At 35.4% G+C, this 20,000-nt stretch overlaps 2 protein-coding genes across 2 annotated transcripts in view; one reads left to right on the top strand and one right to left on the bottom strand.

The window, feature by feature from the left end:
- The window catches only part of LOC137624232 (uncharacterized), a 421,277-nt gene that overhangs the window by 380,347 nt on the left and 20,930 nt on the right, over positions 1–20,000 (bottom strand). The window lies entirely within an intron of this gene.
- Positions 18,957–20,000, top strand: part of LOC137624838 (uncharacterized) — a 1,622-nt gene continuing 578 nt past the window's right edge. Inside the window, exon 1 of the mRNA XM_068355790.1 lies at positions 18,957–20,000. This exon is cut by the window's right edge and continues 578 nt beyond it. Within this exon, the coding sequence (XP_068211891.1) occupies positions 19,157–19,834 (678 nt within the window). The 5' untranslated portion in view covers positions 18,957–19,156 and the 3' untranslated portion in view covers positions 19,835–20,000.

Below are 20,000 nucleotides of genomic sequence, written 5' to 3'. Positions count from 1 at the left end.
TTATTATTATTATTATTATTATTATTATTATTATTATTACTTGCTAAGCTACAATCATAGTTGGAAAAGCTGGATGCTATAAGCCCAGGGGCTCCAATAGGGAAACTCGACCTGTGAGGAAAGGAAACAAGGAATAATAAAATGTTTTAAAAACAGTAACAACATTAACATAAATATTCCCTATATAGAATATTAAAACTTTAACAAAACAAGATAGATTGATAGATGGATAGATAGTCGTATAATATAGGGTGAAACTTTCACCTTGCACTGACCATAAATAATTACGTATTAATACATACATATCAAAACTCTCTCTAGAGTCCCTTCATGAATTGTTCAGAACGCAAAACTGATCAAACTACCAAAAATAAAACAATGGAATTACTATTTAACTTTTCATTAAATTGACAAATAAAATCTATAATAAGTATCAATATGCTGAGATATGCAATTTAGCCTAACTGATTTTACACGGTCGAGCGGTTCGTCGAACCCGGTTGTCGAACCTGCTTGTTAAACGGTTCGAAGAAGTGGAAGACAGCCACAAATGTATATGCTTTGGGAACAATGAAGCTCCGCCCACAAAAGTCAAGCTAGAACAGATTTTCTTCGAAACGTTCGACGAGACACCCCGTTCAAACGTTTGAACATCACTTCAAACACTTGTCTGTCGAACCGTTGGACCGTGTAGACCCCGCTTAACACAAGTAGGCCTACTCAACATAGCAAGAACCATGGCAAAGTTACCTATTTATTGCAGCCAGAGTATTAACCACGAAAACACAATAGCAAACATGCTTTAAAACACACACACACACACACACACACACGCACTACACAAATCCTTTTATAGTTTATATATGAAATATCTGTTTTAATGTTGTTAGTGTTTTTAAAATATTTAACTTTAATTGTTCATTACTTCTCATATCGTTTATTTATTTATTTCCTTATTTCCGTTCCTCACCGGGCTATTTTTCCCTGTTGGAGCCCTTGGGGTTATAGCATCTGGCTTTTCCAACTAGGTTTGTAGCTTAGCTAATAATAATAATAATAATAATAATAATAATAATAATAATAATAATCATCATCATAAAAATAATAAAAATAAAAATCATCATCATCATCATCATCATCATAATAATAATAAATAATAATAACAGATATTAAAAAATAATAAATAATAATAACAATAATGAATAGTAATGAATAATATTATATATATATATATATAATATATATATATATATATATATATATATATATATATATATATATATATATATATATATATATATATATATATATATATATATATCCAGACACTTGCTCTTTTTATATAAGGAAGATATGCACATACATACACACACACGCACAAAAGTATATAGTGCAATCACATATATGGGTGTGGGAGTTATCTCCGATCCCTACCCACGCACAAACACAAGTCCTAAACAGATAAAAAAAAAAAGTAATCCGAGCAAAACAGGAAAAGTTGTGGCTATCAAAGGGATGAATACACTCCCGGTCATTTCACGCAGCCTTTCACGACCCAAGTTTCTTGCATCGGCTTGGTAGTGCAGACATAGAGACATACATAATACTGATTTATTTTCTGTGATGAAAGTTATCTCTAGCAAAGACTAGACTTAGTCCTACTTTCAATTTTTAATAAAAAAGGAATTCCAATTATATACAACTATATTTAATGATTTATTCGTATGCACAGAAGGCTCATCTGCAACTCGTCGAGCCCTCTTCCAAAATTGGCGCCATGTACAGTTGGACGCAGGAATTCCTGGCACGCCTCATTATTGTGCGGCGTGTTCCCGTGTGTATCCCACCAACCACTGTCATCTCTCCCTACACTATCGATTTGGTTACTCGCCGCACAGTAAGGGTGTGACAGGGTGCATTTCCCAGAATGAGGTGTACCAGAAATTTCTGTGTCCAACTGTACGTCTAGTAGAGAGACTATTGTCCTAAAATAAGTAGCATATCTTTCATCTTTCATCAACCGTTATCACAACATAGACTTCAGTCTCGAAATAAGTTAGAATGCTATCAATAATACAGGCTTTCAGACGCTAGCTATTATCTATAGTTATCTAGTTATAGTTAGAGTTCTCTTGCTTGAGGGTACACTAGGGCACACTATTCTATTTTATTTCTCTTCCTCTTGTTTTGTTAAATTTTTTGTAGTTTATATAGGAAACATTTATTTTAATGTTACTGTTCTTAAAATATTCTATTTTTCCTTGTTTACTTTCCTCACTGGGCAATTTTCCCTGTTAGAGCCTCTAGGCTTATAGCATCCTGCTTTTCCAACTATGGTTGTAGCTTAGCAAGTGATAAAAATAATAAAAATAATACTCTAGTAGACACGTGTCAATCACAAAACTTCATTATAGTAAAAAGAAATTATTCCAGCAATTTTTATGATGTTGGATGTAGCTGATATGAGTTTTAAAGCATGTGCGACAGTTTTTATTATAATCATTTCAATCATAATTAAGAATTTAATCAGTAATATCTAGATGAAAAATAGTGTATAAATAGAAGCAAATCATAACTAAAAATTAACTCGTAAATATATAAATACCTGTTGAAACGCATTGATAATTTTAATTTATGAGCTAAAGTACCCACAACATTATTGCAGTTCAAGAATTAATTTATAGAATCTGATCAATATGGGCTAGTGCTGGTGTCGGGAAGCCCCTTCAGCGTTGAGGGGTCCCTGAAGGAACACCCACACCCCTATCAATATAATTATTACCTCCGCAAAGGAAGTTATGTTTTTGAGTCTTCATTTATTCATCTATTTGTCTGTCTGTGGACAGATTACGTCAAAGCTACTCAACGGATTTTGACGAAATTTTCATCACAAATAGATCTTAGGTCATGGACGACCCCATTACATTTTTGAGATAGTCCGAATCCCGATTCTAAATCTGGATTCCCATTTTAAGAATAACGGCTAAACAAATTGACGAATTTTGACAAAATTTCCACCACAGATAAGATCTTAAGCCGTGGATGACTCCATTAACCTTTGACGGAAGTCAGAAATCTTTTATTATTATTATTATTATTATTATTATTATTATTATTATTATTATTATTATTATTATCATCATTATTATTACTATTATTATTATATTAAATTATATATTATATTATATATTATTATTATTATTATTATTATTATTATTATTATTATTATTATTATTATTATTACTATTATTATTATTATTATTATTATTATTATTATTATTATTATTATTATTATGAATATTATTATTATGATTATTATTAGCTAAGCTACAACAATGGTTGACAAAGCAGGATGCTAAAAGTCCAAGGGCTCCAACAGGGAAAATCAGCCCAGTAGGGAAAGGAAATGAATAAACCATGAGAAGTAATGAACAATTAAGATAAAATATTCTAAAAATAATATCATTAAAATAGATCTTTCGTGTATACACTATAAAATCTTCAAAAACCGAGAGGAAGACAAATAAGATAGAATAGTGTGGGTGAGCGTACCCTCAAGCAAGAGATAAACATTAAGGGGTTCAACAGCAAAATGGGAGAGCTATAAATGGGTGCAGCTAAAAAGTGGGTGCTGGTAAGGGGGGGGGGGCAATAGAACGTTGCACAGACCCTTTACATAATTCCTACAGTGCCTCGTTGAAGGTACACTGCCATCAATACCACCCGCAAAGGGTATTTTTCAAAATCTAAACTGTTACATACGTACATTATTTCCCTTAACTGTGCGGGGCTTCCAAGAAAAGAAAAGACAACGGTCACTGTCACATTCACGCTTAAACAGTGAAATCTTAGATATACAACTGTACCGTAAACATCCACAAGACTTGAAGTCTCACCAATAGCGCGTAATGCCCGCCTAAACACATTTCACCGTTCAATCAATATCTTTGGGTTCTGGTGGCCGATGTGGTAACGTCCCTGACTGGTGAACGCCAGAGCGGGGTTCGAGTCTTGCTCAAACTCGTTAGTTTCTTTGGTCACAGCAACCTCACCATCCTTGTGAGCTAAGGACAGGGGGGGGGAGCCTATAGGTCTATCTGCTGAGCCATCAGCAGCCATTGGCTGGCCCTCCTTGGTCTTAGTTTGGGTGGAAAGGGGGCTTGGCGCTGAACATATATATATAAATGGTCAGTCTCTAGGGCATTGTCCTGCTCGATAAGGCAATGCCACTGTACCTTGCCTCTGCCATTCATGAGCGGCCTTTAAAGCTTTAATGTTGAGGACTCTTATTTCAATTACTTCTTTCACTCCATACATCATGGTTCTTATTTTCCACATTCCTCCAAACACTACGGAATTGTGCACTTTTCATCAACCTACTCTCACTACTCAAATATAAACAGTAGAAATTACATAAATATATTTTTTTTTTCTTCCTTATCAATATTTACTTTCCATCCCACATTTCTTATCAACCTGAATTAGGAATAATGAAGACGAGGAGAGTATAACTATAACAATATATGTTAAGTAAAAAAATTATTCATGCAAATATAATATGATGTATGTATAATATTATGAATGTTAAGAATTGTATACTTCCTAATAAATTAGAAAATAATAACAAGAGCACCCAGATATTTCAGACCTCCGCCAATGGATATTGCCAAAAGTTTACATAAGTTGACCGTAAATTCATCTAAATTCTACTGAAAATTTTTACAAAAGTCTACGGACAGAGCATATCAGTTTTCATATGTTGACCGTAGATGGTGAAAAAAAATATTTGATCGGAATCACCAAGTATAATACCTATCGGTTGTTGAAAATTGGTGAAAATCCGAAATGTTTTGACGTAATCCTGCTAACAGACAAATAAATAAAATAAATAAATAAACGCAGATAAAAACATAACTTCTTTGGCGAAGGTATTAATAAACGTATAAACATCTACATGAAAAAAAAATGGTTTATCGATCACTCATCCCCACATGTGAGCAAAACAATGGAAGAGATCAGCATGGCACCGCACGCACGAACAAACCCCAAGGGCCACCCGGAACAAAACGAAGCCACTGGCCACTTAATCCCGCGCGATCTGTGTGAAGGTCGGGGCGCTGCAAAGATTTCTTTTCACGATCCGACGAGCGAAATACAATGGCAGATGGGTTTGAATAATTACTTCCCAGGATAATCCTCCCAGTGACGCAGAGTTACGAGAAATTTAATTGGGTCATCGACGTTAGCCGAACCGGAGAAGCAAGGTCTTTTGAAAAGCGTTGGATTTCGTAAGTATTTCGACATGCAACCCTTAAAGGTTTAAAGGTCGCTCATGAATGGCAGGGGCTAGGCACAGTGACATTGCCCTAGCAATCAGGACAATGCCCTAGAGACTGACCATATATTATATGATCAGCGCCCAAGCCTCCTCTCCCCACAAGCTAGGACCAGGGATGGCCAGGCAGTGGCTGCTGATGTCTCAGCAAATAGAACTATAGGCTTCCCCAACCCCCATTTTTAGCTCACAAGGATGGTAAGGTTGCAGACACTAATGGCACTAACGAGTCTGAGCGGGACTCGAACCCCCGACTGGCAAACACCATGCAGAGACGTTACCAATCTGATATAGAGAGGCCTCTGTTATAATTGTTTGAACACATTACGTCATATCAATAAAAAACAATTAAAAATTATATATATAGCGTAAATTTATCCCTTTCAGAAATGATAAATTAAATGGCTATCAAACAATGGATCGCTAGGACAGGTACTAGAGAGATATGGTCTGTTACAAGCTTCAGTAAAGCTAAATTTTTCTATGAATACTGAGCGTTAAGCCTAGGCTATTCTCTTTCCGTTGTGTTCAATTTGGTAATCATATGAAGTAAAAAAATATCACACATACACACACGCACGCACGGACCAAGAGTAACCCAGCAACTCTTGACATTGGGTTTTCTTTACATATAATAATAATAATAATAATAATAATAATAATAATAATAATAATAATAATAATAATAATAATTTGTACACAAACTTTTACGACCTAAACACTCTACGGGAAAAACACACCCCGTTTACGTTTGCCGTCTTTCTATCTCGTAATATTGACCCTCGTAAAGTACTCAGAATGGAAGTGACATGGTCCAAGTGTCGTATGATAGGCTACATATGGTAACATCCCTAGGTCATAAATTGCCGTTTCAACAATCTTTTATACTAAATTTCTGAGACTTGTGTATGTAATCATTAATAATAATAAAAAAATCGCTTTCTTATATTTATATATCATATATTAGCATTTTAAACCTACATAACTTACCACTCCACCATCAACTGTAAATAAAATCACGCAAGAAGACTTCAGTAAGTAAAATGAGAAATATAAAAAACACCATCAAATAACCCTTTCAGCCTTCACCAATCCAATGCCATAAAAACACATGAAAACAGCCTCATCCAAAAAAAAGAAAAAAAGATCGTCCTCCGTCACCTTTCCCAACCAGAGACTGTTACCAGGAGTCAACCTGACAGGGGACTAACGAACCTACTAACGAACCCTCTGTCAAGCGATGTGAATACCGCCCATTATCACGCCTGATAGAGGGGGAGGGAGAACGGAGGGAGAGGGGGAGGGGGGGGGTTGGATGGACTGAGAGCAAAAGGTGCGGCCGCAGTTGATGAGAGGCTGTGATGTCTGTTGTCTTTGATGTCTGGATGTCTGGTGACACTTCCGCGGTGGCTGATGTTCACACAGAGTCTCTTGTTTCTTTTTTCGAGTTTTTTAAAGGCCGCTCATGAATGGCAGAGGCAAGGGAGTTTTAATTTTAGTTGGAGTTGAGCGTGTGTGTTTTAGGCATATGCAGTACTAAAGCATTAATGTACGATATATTATTATTATTATTATTATTATTATTATTATTTATGTATAAAAAACAGCAAAGGCATCCATTTCAAGCCCACTGCAGGACAAAGGCCTCAAGACATGTCTTGGTCATGTCTGGGATTTGGCCACTTTCATCACCATACTGGTCAATGATGGTGGTGATGGTGGGAGATTTTCGTCTGATCGCTCACATCAAACAAACTTAGTATGGGTGACCCTGACTAGTACAGCTTTACTGATCATGGCGATACGCAAATCCCATCACCACGTTAAGGTATCCCCACTCATATATATATATATATATATATATATATATATATATATATATATATATATATATATATATAGATAGATAGATAGATAGATAGATAGATAGATAGATAGATAGATAGATAGATAGATATATATATATATATATATATATATATATATATATATATATATATATTTCAACATTAAACTAATTCCCCTAATAGAGGGTGCCTCTGCAGAACAACATTCTAAAGTCACTACCACATTCATCCTTTGACTGGTGAATCAAAAATGAGTCCATTGTGCGTTAAAAATTCCACATGACTCGCCTAATTCATCTACATAAATGACTCATTCATAGTCAGTCGAATTCCACTACTCACACTGCACCATTCCAATACGTCCATCCAAGCAATCTGGGCCTTCCTTTCCTCCATTTTCACTAACCCTTTGGCGTCTATTCTATCCACACTCAACTCCGATAAAGGAAAGTTAGTTAAACTCGTCTTGACTTCCATGGGCAATTCAAATCTCATACGAATCTTTTGCATACATTCCGCAATTTTCTTTTTTTCGTTTAGACAATGATTTACATTTCTCATCTATGCGTACTCTTTTCACTAACAATATTATTATTATTATTATTATTATTATTATTACTAGCTAAGCTACAACCCTGGTTGGAAAAGTAAGATGCTTTAAGCCCAAGGGCTCCAACAGGAAAAAATAGCCCAGTGAGGAGGGAAAATATGAAAATAAATAAACGATATAAGAAATAAAAAACAATCAAAATAAAATGTTTTAAAAACAGTAACAACATCAAACTATATATTTCATACATACTTTAAAAATTCCTTCTGTCAGCCTGTTCAACATAAAAACTTTTGCTGCAAGTTTGAACTTTTGAAGTTCAACCAACTACCCGACTAGGAAGATCATTCCACAACTAGAAATTTATGGGAAAGAAATATTTTTTTTCCAGGATATCAATTTTCGTATAAAAAAAACAATTTTTTTCATGATAAAAAGTTATCGCAATTGATTAAAGATGAATTATCATATTTTTCATAATAGAAACTTTAGCAGTTAGTTAAAGATGAAGAATCATATTTTATCATACTGGAAAGTTGTAGCAGATGGTTAAAGATGAAGAATAATATTTTTTCATACTGGAAAGTTGTAGCAGTTGGTTAAAGATGAAGAATCATATTTTTCATAATAAAACCTTTAGCAGTTAATTAAAGACGAAGAATCATATTTTCATACTGGAAAGTTCTAGCAATTCGTAAAAGAATGAACGTCAATAACACATGATAAAATGCTTTATACATCCGTTAATTAACAATTAACAGCCAAAGAAATCGCTTTGAAAATTGATTAACAAACCCACCCACATACGTGTACGTAAATACACTGCCTCCATTTCCATCCACTTCCACAAAGCGAATGTCTGTGCTTGAAAGCATATAAAAAAAAAAAAAAAAAAAATAAATAAAAAAGAAAAAGAAAAACAGTTGATCTAGTTTGGACAGAGATCAAAGAAATCTCACTTCCTGGATGAAGCGCCATGCTTAGGAGAGTCATCTGTAATTTCAAAACTTTATAGCCGACGTAATTGGGGCTATGAATAGTTACTGAAAACTCACTTTTTTTTTACTTTTGCTCGTTTTTCTAACTTTCATATAATTTCTATCCTATTTATAGCATAACCACCTACAGATATAAACTTTCGTGTTCCTTTTTTTTATGTATGAGTTTTCTTGCTCAAGACTTTCAATGTTAAGGTATAAAATTCTTCAAAACATTTATTATTTCTCTTCCTCTTATTATCTTAAGTTTTTATAGTTTATATATGGAAGATCTATTTTAATGTTGTTACTGTTTTTAAAACATTTTATATTGTTCATTACGTCTCTTGTAGTTTATCTATTTCCTTATTTCCTTTCCTCACTGGGCTATTTTTCTCTGTTGAAGCCATTGGGCTTGTAGGATCCTACTTTTCCAACGAGGGTTATAGCTTATCTAGTAATAATAAATAACTGGGCTATTTTCTCTGTTGGAGCCCTTGGGCTTATAGCATCCTGCTTTTCCAACCAGGGTTATAACTTAACTAGTAATAACAAATAATAATAAATCATAATAATAAATAATAATAATAATAATAATAATAAAAGTAATAAATCAATAACAACAACAACAACAACAACAACAATAATAATAATAATAATAATAATAATAATAATAATAAAAGTTATTGCAGCATCCTGCGTGACCTCATTGCAAACCCTCACAGCAATTAAATTGGCTTACGGCTTATGCACACAATGCAACGTTATGTATGTTGATATATCCGTTCCCTTGCTAACAGTGTTTGTCTTTTTTGGGCAAAATTCGAAACTATGAACAATAACAGTGATGAAATACCTTCATCTCAATAGCCTTGGTTTGTATACCACAATGGAAGGAAATTTGGTTTTTCATTTATTCCCCCATCTGAATTCAAGGCTTTTATAGATACACATATCCAAAAGTGATAAGATTTAAAGGTTATTGTGGCTATTAAAAATTAACCTATATCAAATAAAAAAAAGAATAACCTATATCAATATTTTTTTTAAAATAACCTATATTAAATTCTAAAAATTAACCTTCATCAAATTAAAAATAATAACCTATATCAAATTTAAAAAAAATATATATCAAATTTAAAAAAACATAACCTATATCAAAATTTAAAAAATAACCTATATAAAAATAACATATCAAATTAAAAAAAAAAAATAACCTATAACTAAAAAAAAAACATACTAAATGAGAAAAAAATTAACCTATATCAAATTTTAAAAAATCCTATATCAAATTAAGATAACCTATATCAAATAAAAAGGATTACCCTATATCAAATTAAAAAAAAATAACCTACATCAAATAAAAAATTAACCTATATAAAATCAAAGTGACAAGAGAATCTAATCTATCTAAACACTCTCCCTATCTATCAATCACTTCCATATTAGATCAAATTAACTAAGACCCGATAAACTCGAACACCATCAGGAGTTCAACTAGAGGCAGATCAATTACACTCTATGTTACAATTAACGTAATAACAAGCGATGTAATCCAACGACATAGGGAAGGGAGGAAATTACATCGGACCAGATACCACACGCACCAGTTGGAAACTTGATTGCCATATTCATCATCTCTCCGGAACCCTTTCAATTATCGCCACCAATCTCGCTTCCGCCCCGAAACAGCTGATTTCTAAGGCATCGTATTTGCTTATAAGGACAGACTCGTCTAGGAGAAAGGCCCCGGTTTGAATTGTTTAGGAAATAGAGGAGATTATAGAGGATTCCACATTGCGAAAGTGAAAGACACGTGAGACCGGAGATTACAGTATTTCACTCAATCACTATCCTTGGTGTGAACAATTCCTCTCATCACCAGACTCGAGTAATCCTCATTCCTTTAGGATCTCTCTCTCTCTCTCTCTCTCTCTCTCTCTCTCTCTCTCTCTCTCTCTCTCTCTCTCTCTCTCTCTCTCTGGCAATTCGAAAGGCTACGTATCGAAATTATAATATAATCGGAATGACATTTCGTTCATTTAGGTTTGTGGTGGCCTACGTGGTAACGTCAGTGGCTGGTGATCGCCAGACTGGGGTTCGAGGCCCACTCAAACTCGTTAGTTCCTTTGGTCGCTAAAACCTCACCATCTTTGTGAGCTAAAGAGGGGTGGTTTATTAGAGCCTATGGGTCTATCTGCTGAGTTATCAGCAGTCATTGCCTGGCCCTCCCTGGTCCTAGCTTGTGTGGAGAGGGGGCTTGGGCGCTGATCATATGTATGTATGATCAGTATCTAGTGCTTTGTCCTGCTTGATAGGGCAATCCCACTGTCCCTTGCCTCTGCCATTCATGAGCGACCTTTAAACCTTTAAACTGGCGCTTAATCAGTTTCCAATCGTGACTTGCATGGAAGTGTTTTAATATGTCTACATCAAAGAAAAAATATGTAGAGTTGCGGTGATTCGACTGCCAGGCTTACTGGTGCGTTTGAAAAATTAAAAATCCCCAACTAACAGGTAAATTCACATACTCTGGTATGTTGATCATGCTCTTCATTGTTGAGAGTAACGGGACCGGGCATGATTTTAGTACTGCCTTTGACCGTGTTAATCATGAGACCCTTATTTTCAAACTTAAACAGATGGAAGTACGTATGACTTCTTCATGAATCATGATTGCAAATAGTTGTTGATTAAACACCATAGTTACTATATGAATGAAATATCTGGTATTCCTTTGGGTTAATGCTTTCTGCCCATTACTTTTCATACTATACACACATGACATGTAATTTGGCCTTGAAAACAACTTGTTGCATATGCAGATGATACTACTCTCTTTGCCTCGATTCCATCTCCAGAATGCAGACCTTGGGTTGCTGAATCCCTTAATATAGATCTAGCTGAAATTAGTGCAGGGTGCAAATTACGGGGGTTACATGTGAGCCATAAAAACTGTTCTTAATAAATTATACTATTTCATCATTATTTTTCATATATAGCTTATTCATTACTTCTCCACTTCCCTTCCACACTGAGCTGCTTTCCTTCTTGGGGCCCTTGGGCTTGTAGCATCCCGCTTTTCTAATAAGCGTTGTAGCTTGCTTAATAATAATCTATCTATCTATATACCAAGGCACTTCCCCCAATTTTGGGGGGTTAGCCGACATCAAACAAATGAAAAAAAAGGAGGGACCTTTCCTCTCTACGCTCCTCCTAGCCTGACGAGGGACTCAACAGAGATAGGCTGGTACTGCTAGGGTGACACAGCCCACCCTACCCCTTTATCCACAACAGATGAAGCTTCATAACGCTGAATCCCCTACTGCTGCTACCTCCGCGGTCGTCCAAGGCGACCAGAGGAAGCAGCAGGGCCTACCGGAACTGCGTCACAATCGCTCGCCATTGATTCCTATTTATAATAATAATAATAATAATAATAATAATAATAATAATAATAATAATAATAATAATAATAATAATAATAATAATAATAATACACAACAGAAATACAGAAAACAACAATAAACATGATGATAACGATTATTACAGCAACACCAACACTAAAGTCCCAGAGTGAATAAAATGGAGAGGGGTGGAGTGACCAAATCCCACGCAATCTTTTACCTTTACCTTTTATTGCCTTTCCAAGAAAGTCGGAAGGCCTCTGCGGGTTCCAGCATTTCTTAGAAAGGTAAATTGGAAATGAGATTATGTGGTAAACACTAAGAGAAATGCCACAAGCGTACGTGAGTAAACACACACACGCAAATAAACAAACGTACCACATGATAGCACTGCTGATAGATTTTTTTATTTACTATGTTGACTTATCATATAATTTTCAGTAAATACCTAAATTTCATCGAAGGTCTAAATAATCTTTCCAAGAGTTTAAGCGCCAACGGGTTGTGGTGGCCTATTGGAAACGTCCCTACCTAATGATCTGCAGGACTAGGGTTCGAGTCCCTCTCAAACGTTAGTTTCTTGTTGTGTCTATAACCTCACCATCCTTGTGAGCTAAGGATGAGGGTTTTGGTGGAGCCTACATGTCTACCTGATGAGTCATCAGCAGCCATTGCCTGGCCCTCCCTCGCCCTACCTTACTCACTATGTATATATTGTCACTGTTCCTAGCCTTTGTTATTCATGAGCTGCCTTTAAATTTTAAAACGTGTAAGGTAAATTCACAGGTTACCTTGTCAAGAACTAGCCAAACCCAAGACTGGTGAAGTTCACTGATTGCAGCTCTTTTTAATCCTTCATTCTAAATATGGTGAGTCTAATAATAATAATAATAATAATAATAATAATAATAATAATAATAATAATAATAATAATAATAATAATAATAATAATAACGTTAAATTTCAGACACTTACTTGTAAGTGCTTGTGCACGTGATTTCTATTAATCCTTCAAGATGAAGAGTATCTGTTGCAAGCTTCTTTATCAGATAATCAAAACACATCACCAAACATTGTGGCTTCCAATTCACCACAAAGGTTTCTATTTCTATTCAGGGTGAACAATGTTCTGTACGATACAATTCTGAAGAAAAGGAATTTAAGGGTAAACTTATAAGAAATAGATTATTTTTTTAGAAATAGATTATTTTTTTAGTAAGACTGATTGGTCAAAAATTAAAGTCCGCTTTTATTTGCTGTATTTCAGACGCTGCTCTGGTTGAACATTAGCAAATATCGTTGTGGATTTTCAGGACTTATGAGAATATAAACCCAAGAAAATAGGTCATAAAAAGAATGGCGAAGATGTAGATTAATATGGGAGCCATTTAATATATATCTCTATATTCTACACACAAATGCGAGTGTGTGTGTGTGTGTGTGTGTGTGTAGGGCGCACGCGCAAAGATAGATAGGAATATTAAATAATAAATTAGCGCAGGTGAAAGGCTCTATCCGAGTACTCTGAAATGCTTTGGTTATTTGGAAAAAAAAATGAACGACGATACGTTAGTGAAAATGTTATACAGTAATTCCAAAGTCAAATAAAGGAGAACAATGCATAGGAAAGATTGAATAGATGATGTGAAAAGAATTAGAAAGTATGGTCTTTAATATAAAGAAACCTTTATAGCGCGTGCGAGATTGAAGGGGAGTTTACACCATGAGTGTTATAGGGGCTGAAGTCCTGCTGATGAAATGTATGAAACGATTAATGTATGCTGAAGTTTTCTGCGCGGGAGAAGGTTTCATATATGATTTCGACATAAAAGTATGAATACGGCAGTGACCACAGAATTATTATATACCTTCCTAACCAACCTTGTGAAGAGAAACATGTTAACATTGATTTTAGATTAAGAACTAGAGGGGCCCCTCAGTAGAACGCAGAACTCCGCCACGGCAGCATATTTCTTGACCTTTTGCTCGACCTTGACCTTTGACCTAGGACTTTCAAAATTGAATCACATTCACGTCTCAAAATACCAATTAATCTCTGACAGTTTCACTACTCTGTGAGTAAAATTATGGCCAGGAAGTTGTTCACACATAAACAAATGGATAAACAGGGGCAAAAACATAACCTCCTCCCAACATCGTTGGCGGAGGTGATAAAAGCGTACTCTAGGCTAGGTCATATCAAACAACAGTTGACGTCAAACTCTATAAAACCACTGAGGTTGAGTTAATCAAAATATATGGAGTGAATGGGGGAGGATGGATTAAAAGAGAAAATACCAAGTCTGTTCCTGTGAACACTGAGTAACAAAAGCAATTCCAGATTTCTGACCTCCGCCAAAGGTTATGAAGTCATCCATGGCTTAAGATCTATCAGTGGTGGAGATTTTGTCAAAATCTGTCGATTTGTTTTACGTTATCTTTAAAATGGCGAACACGCAAATACGGGTCATTAAAATTTAAGGGAGGTCGTCCATGACCTGAGCTCTCTCTGTGATGGAAATTTCGTCAAAATCTGTCAATTTGATTTGAAGGTATCTTTAAAATGGCAAAAATGCAAATCCGGATCTAGAATCCGGATCCGGATCATCTCCAAAAATCTAATGGGGTCGTCAATGACCTAAGATCTATGTGTGGTGAAAATTTTGACAAAATCTGTCAATTTGTTTTGAAGGTATCTTTAAAATGGCGAAAAAGGGAAATCTGATTCTAGAATCCGGATCTGGATCCGGATCATCTGCAAAATTTAATGCGGTAGCCCATGACCTAAGTTCTATCTGTGATGGAAATTTCGTCTAAATCTGTCAATTTGTTTTGACGTTATCTTTAAAATGGCGAAAAGGGGAAATCTGATTCTAGAATCCGGATCTGGATCCGGATCATCTCCAAAATTTAATGGGGTCGTCCATGACCTAAGATCTATCTGTGATGAAAATTTCGTTCAAATCTGCCGATTTGTTTTGAAAGTATCTTTAAAACGGCGAAAATGCAAAACTAGATAATCTCCAAAATTTAATGGGGTCGTCCATGACCCATGATCTATCTGTGGTGAAAATTTCGTCAAAATCCTTCGAGTAGTTTTGACGTAATCCTGTCCACAGACACACCAATAAACAAACAAACTCGATCACATAACCTCCTCGGCGGAGGTAATACAATCTCAATTGGCGCCCCAGGAGACGATGGAAAGATAGCTCCCTGGAGACTCAACGCTTACCAAGTGTTGGGGATCCACTTAACCAAATGAAGATGGTTTAATGATACCAGAGGTAATGGAGAGTGTGTTTTCACCATATATACCTGCTTCCCTTGGCAAGGGGTTTATCCAAATAGGTACATTCATTTATTTTCTCAGCAAATCTTTTTATTTTAATGGTGATAAAAATTTCAATAGTTTTAATAACAATATTTTCAATAATAATAATTTCAATAATCATAATTTAAAAAATAATTACTTTATTAATTTAAATAATAATTGTAATTTAAATCACGGTAAAGTTGCTACTGCCATGAACTATTTTTTAGCCTTGCATATGCTAATACCTATTTACATGTGGGTGGTTTGGTATGTATGTATGTGTATGTGTGTGTATATATATATATATATATATATATATATATATATATATATATATATATATATATATATACAAATATACAAATATACAAATATATATATATATATATATACATATATATATATATATATATATATATATATATATATCCACTCCCATTTTATATGAATTATTTACAAACACTAACTTTCTCTAAAATAACTTCCCTAACAATCACAGACGCCAATACACCCACATTAAAAAAAATACTCCAAAAATACAAAATCGCACGTTAATATATTAACCCAAGCTCCCATTAATAACCTCAGCTGAACCCCCAAAAATAAACACAGTCGTCGGGTAATACACTACACGTTGCAGTAATGCCAAAGAGGCAAGGATGACGAAATCGAAGAGCTGCGTCACAGATTACCGAGGCGTCAGAGTTTTAAAGGGACGCAGCAGTTCGATCGAAAGATAAACAATGATACGCTTAGATGTACATCATCCCTATTTTTACTTATTAGCTCATTACTGAGCCGTTTCTAATCCACTGCAGGACAAAGGCCTTAGATATCTCATTTCATGTCTGAGGTTTGGCCAGTTTTTCATTACCATGCTGGCCGGTGCGGGGTGGTGATGAGAAATTTCCGTCGGATCGCTCTCAGCAAGACAACCTAGTATGGATGAAGCTGCCCTAGTCAGGTTATCCCCACTCAGAAAGGATATATATATATATATATATATATATATATATATATATATATATATATATATATATACAGAGAGAGAGAGAGAGAGAGAGAGAGAGAGAGAGAGAGAGAGAGAGAGAGAGAGAGAGAGAGAGAGAGAGAGCTGGTATCCATGTACTTGTAAGTTTATACAACTTATTATTTAGATATTATTTTATTTGTAAGGTAGGCCTGATGATTTGCCAATTAATTCATATATATATATATATATATATATATATATATATATATATATATATATATATATATATATATATATATATATAATATATATATATATATATATATATATATATATATAATATATATATATATATATATATATAAAGAGAGAGAGAGGCCAATTAATTCATATATATATATATGTATATATATACATATATATATATATATATATATATAGAGAGAGAGAGAGAGAGAGAGAGAGAGAGAGAGAGAGAGAGAGAGAGAGAGAGAGAGAGAGAGGTGGCATTCATATTATAGTATTCACAAATGAATTTTATTAGTGGGGTACTGATTCACCAACTAATTTCGAAAAAAAAATTCACATTTATCATACAATTCATTACATTCACGTACCAAGCATTTTATTCATCAGATTCTTCTTGTCCTACATTTTCTCTTGATCCTATTCATGAACATTTTATTCACATTTCATTACATCAAAGCGGAGTTTACGTATCATTTGTCCCCAACCCCGCGTCAAGTTACATCAAGGCTTAGTGTATCACAATAAACACTTGATTTTTTCGTCCTGGGATGAATGGATGACATCGGAAACAAAACGAATGTTACAACTGGCAAACGACATTTTACCTAAAAATTAATCTTCTGTGTCGTCACATCAGCGTAGTCTATGACGTGGCTTCGAAGTATGACTAGATTTCTACCGATGGAGATGAGTAGGCCTAGCTGTGACGCAATTAGTTTGTGCTGCAGCTCGACGTAAGAGCATTAATTAATACATTTAAATTATCAACAATTTGGCTGCCATAATTGATACTATTATTATCTTTTTATTGTTCTCATTAGTGTATGATGATAATGATGACGATATACTTAACGTCATGAAAACATGGATAACATTATTTCTCAGATCGTTTATTCTTTTTTCATTTCCTCGCTGGGCTTATTTTCCATGTTGGAGCCTTTGGTCTTATAGCATCTTGCCTTTCCAACTAGGGTTATAGCTTATCTAGTAATAATAATAATAATAATAATAATAATAATAATAATAATTTCATTATCCTTCCTATGATTATGATATAGTTAACGTCATGAAAACATGAACAACAATAACTATATCATTATCCATATAATTATGACAATGGTGACGACGATATATTTAGCGTCAAAAAGACAGGCGGGACATATAAGGAGAATGGCAGCTAATAAATGGTCAGTAAGAATAACAGAAGGGGTCCCTTGAGATTGTAAAAGAAGCAGGGAAAGGAAGAGAAGACGATGGATTTAAACACTAAGTAAATTTACGGGTATAGACTAGCATAGAAAGACCATAAACAGACGCGAATGGAAGGACATGTCTGAGGCCTTTATCCTGCAGTGGATTAGCGAAATCTGATGATAAAAACATGAATTACAGTTTATTATGTTTATCAATTATTATGAATTATCATCATTATCAATTATTATTATTATTATTATTATTATTATTATTATTATTATTATTATTATTATTATTATTATTATTATTATTGTGTAAAAAGCATTCACTCAGAAAAGACCAAAATTACCATTAACTCACAAACACAAAGAATTTCATGAGTTCAGATCAAAGAAAATAAAATAATAAAAAAAAAAACAACAACAGGATTAATACGTATATAAAATCATAACAAAAATAGGAACAACAATCTGATAATAGTAGGTAAAAACTGGTAAAACAAAATAGTAACAATGGAAATTATGAAAAAATAAATAAAATACAGGCAAGTGTGATTATGAAATTGAAGAGGTGAATAATAAAGGTTATTAATAATAAATAAGTAAATGATAATAAAGGATATTAATGAGGCATTGCAAATGTTAAAATAAGACTGGTGAAATAAAGGAAAAATACTCTCTCTCTCTCTCTCTCTCTCTCTCTCTCTCTCTCTCTCTCTCTCTCTCTCTCTCTCTCTCTCTCTATTACAGTATTTCATATTGACTTTCTTTCCATTGTATCCTATCGAATAGCTTTTGCAAAATATTTGCAATATCTTTATTCTCTCTCTCTCTCTCTCTCTCTCTCTCTCTCTCTCTCTCTCTCTCTCTCTCTCTCTCTCTCAACAAAAGACAAATAAAAACCTTTTCCTAGGACATCAAAAACACAAATAAATCACCAATTATTTACGCTAGAGTTTAAGGGGGGAGGGGGAGAGCGCGTGAGCAAGGTCTACTGTGACGTGTAAAATAAACGAAGAGGTTTCAAGACCTGCGCACTGTGGCATCCACGCCAGAGAGAACCGACGGCCGAGCGGGCAGGAAGGTATAAAAGCCAGCAACAGCCCATCTGCAACTCAGAACCCACCTGTTCACCCAGAGAGTAAGATACCTGCAACAAGACTCCCCTCCGTCTCACCTCGACCAGTTCTCGCTCACTCAGGGACATCAGTAGTGCAACCAACGAGCGAAAGACAGGATACCTGTGAACTCTCTCTCTCTCTACATAGTTCTCCCATTAACAGCCATTCCACCCACATCAACCAAAGCGATGTTTCATCATCGCCTATCTCCTACACGATTAAGTCCCCAACATCTGTACCCCGTCAGCCCCTGCTCCTCGCACTCGCCTACGGGGACTGAGGAGCACCTGACGATAAGTTACGAGTCGGCGGACGAGAGTAGCTGCGAAGGACACGAAGTGCTCGACGAAGAAATGGATTGCATGAACGTCTATCGGTGTTTCCCCACTTACCGAGTTCGGGACTTGTCATGTTCGCCCCCGACAGTGCCGATCGGCCGACAGCGATCGCACACCTACTGCGGACCTGAACTGCCCCGCCTACCTTTCATGTCGAAGAACTTCGTCGAAAGATGCCACAGCAACGACGCCCTTTGGTCCCGCATGAACGACAGGGGCTCGTCCCATCTCTCGACATCAGGAGAACTCTACGAAACTGCCTCAAGCTTATCCTCCTCCTCTTCCTCGACACACCAGCGGAAGTCGCTCTCCAGGAGTGTCCCGGACGAGGACCAAGGCATGAAGGGATGCACGGGACTGAGAAGGGCGCTCTCCGCCCTCAGCTTGCGTCTTCTGCAGGGAGAGAAAGAGAGGCCCGTGCAGCGAATTCTACGGGCACCAAGGAAGAGGCAGACAGTAAGAGGACTGAGTGGTCTCCCCATAGATTCTGTCAACCAGTGGAGTTCAGTGGTGACCATGAGTGGTTAGTGAGGGGGACATACCTCCGAATTCCATTTTTGAAATTTACTCTTCAACGCTTCTTAATTTCTCGCGAGTCTTATACAGTCCACTGAACGACTTCGACGAGAGGGAAATTGAATGGTGCTCAAGAATCAACAAAAAAAATAGAAAAGCCGTGTAAATACCACAGTTA

Source organism: Palaemon carinicauda, chromosome 31 (genome assembly GCF_036898095.1).
Source record: "Palaemon carinicauda isolate YSFRI2023 chromosome 31, ASM3689809v2, whole genome shotgun sequence".
In the NCBI taxonomy this organism is placed as follows: domain Eukaryota; kingdom Metazoa; phylum Arthropoda; class Malacostraca; order Decapoda; family Palaemonidae; genus Palaemon; species Palaemon carinicauda.
This window is presented reverse-complemented; position numbering and strand designations above follow the sequence as displayed.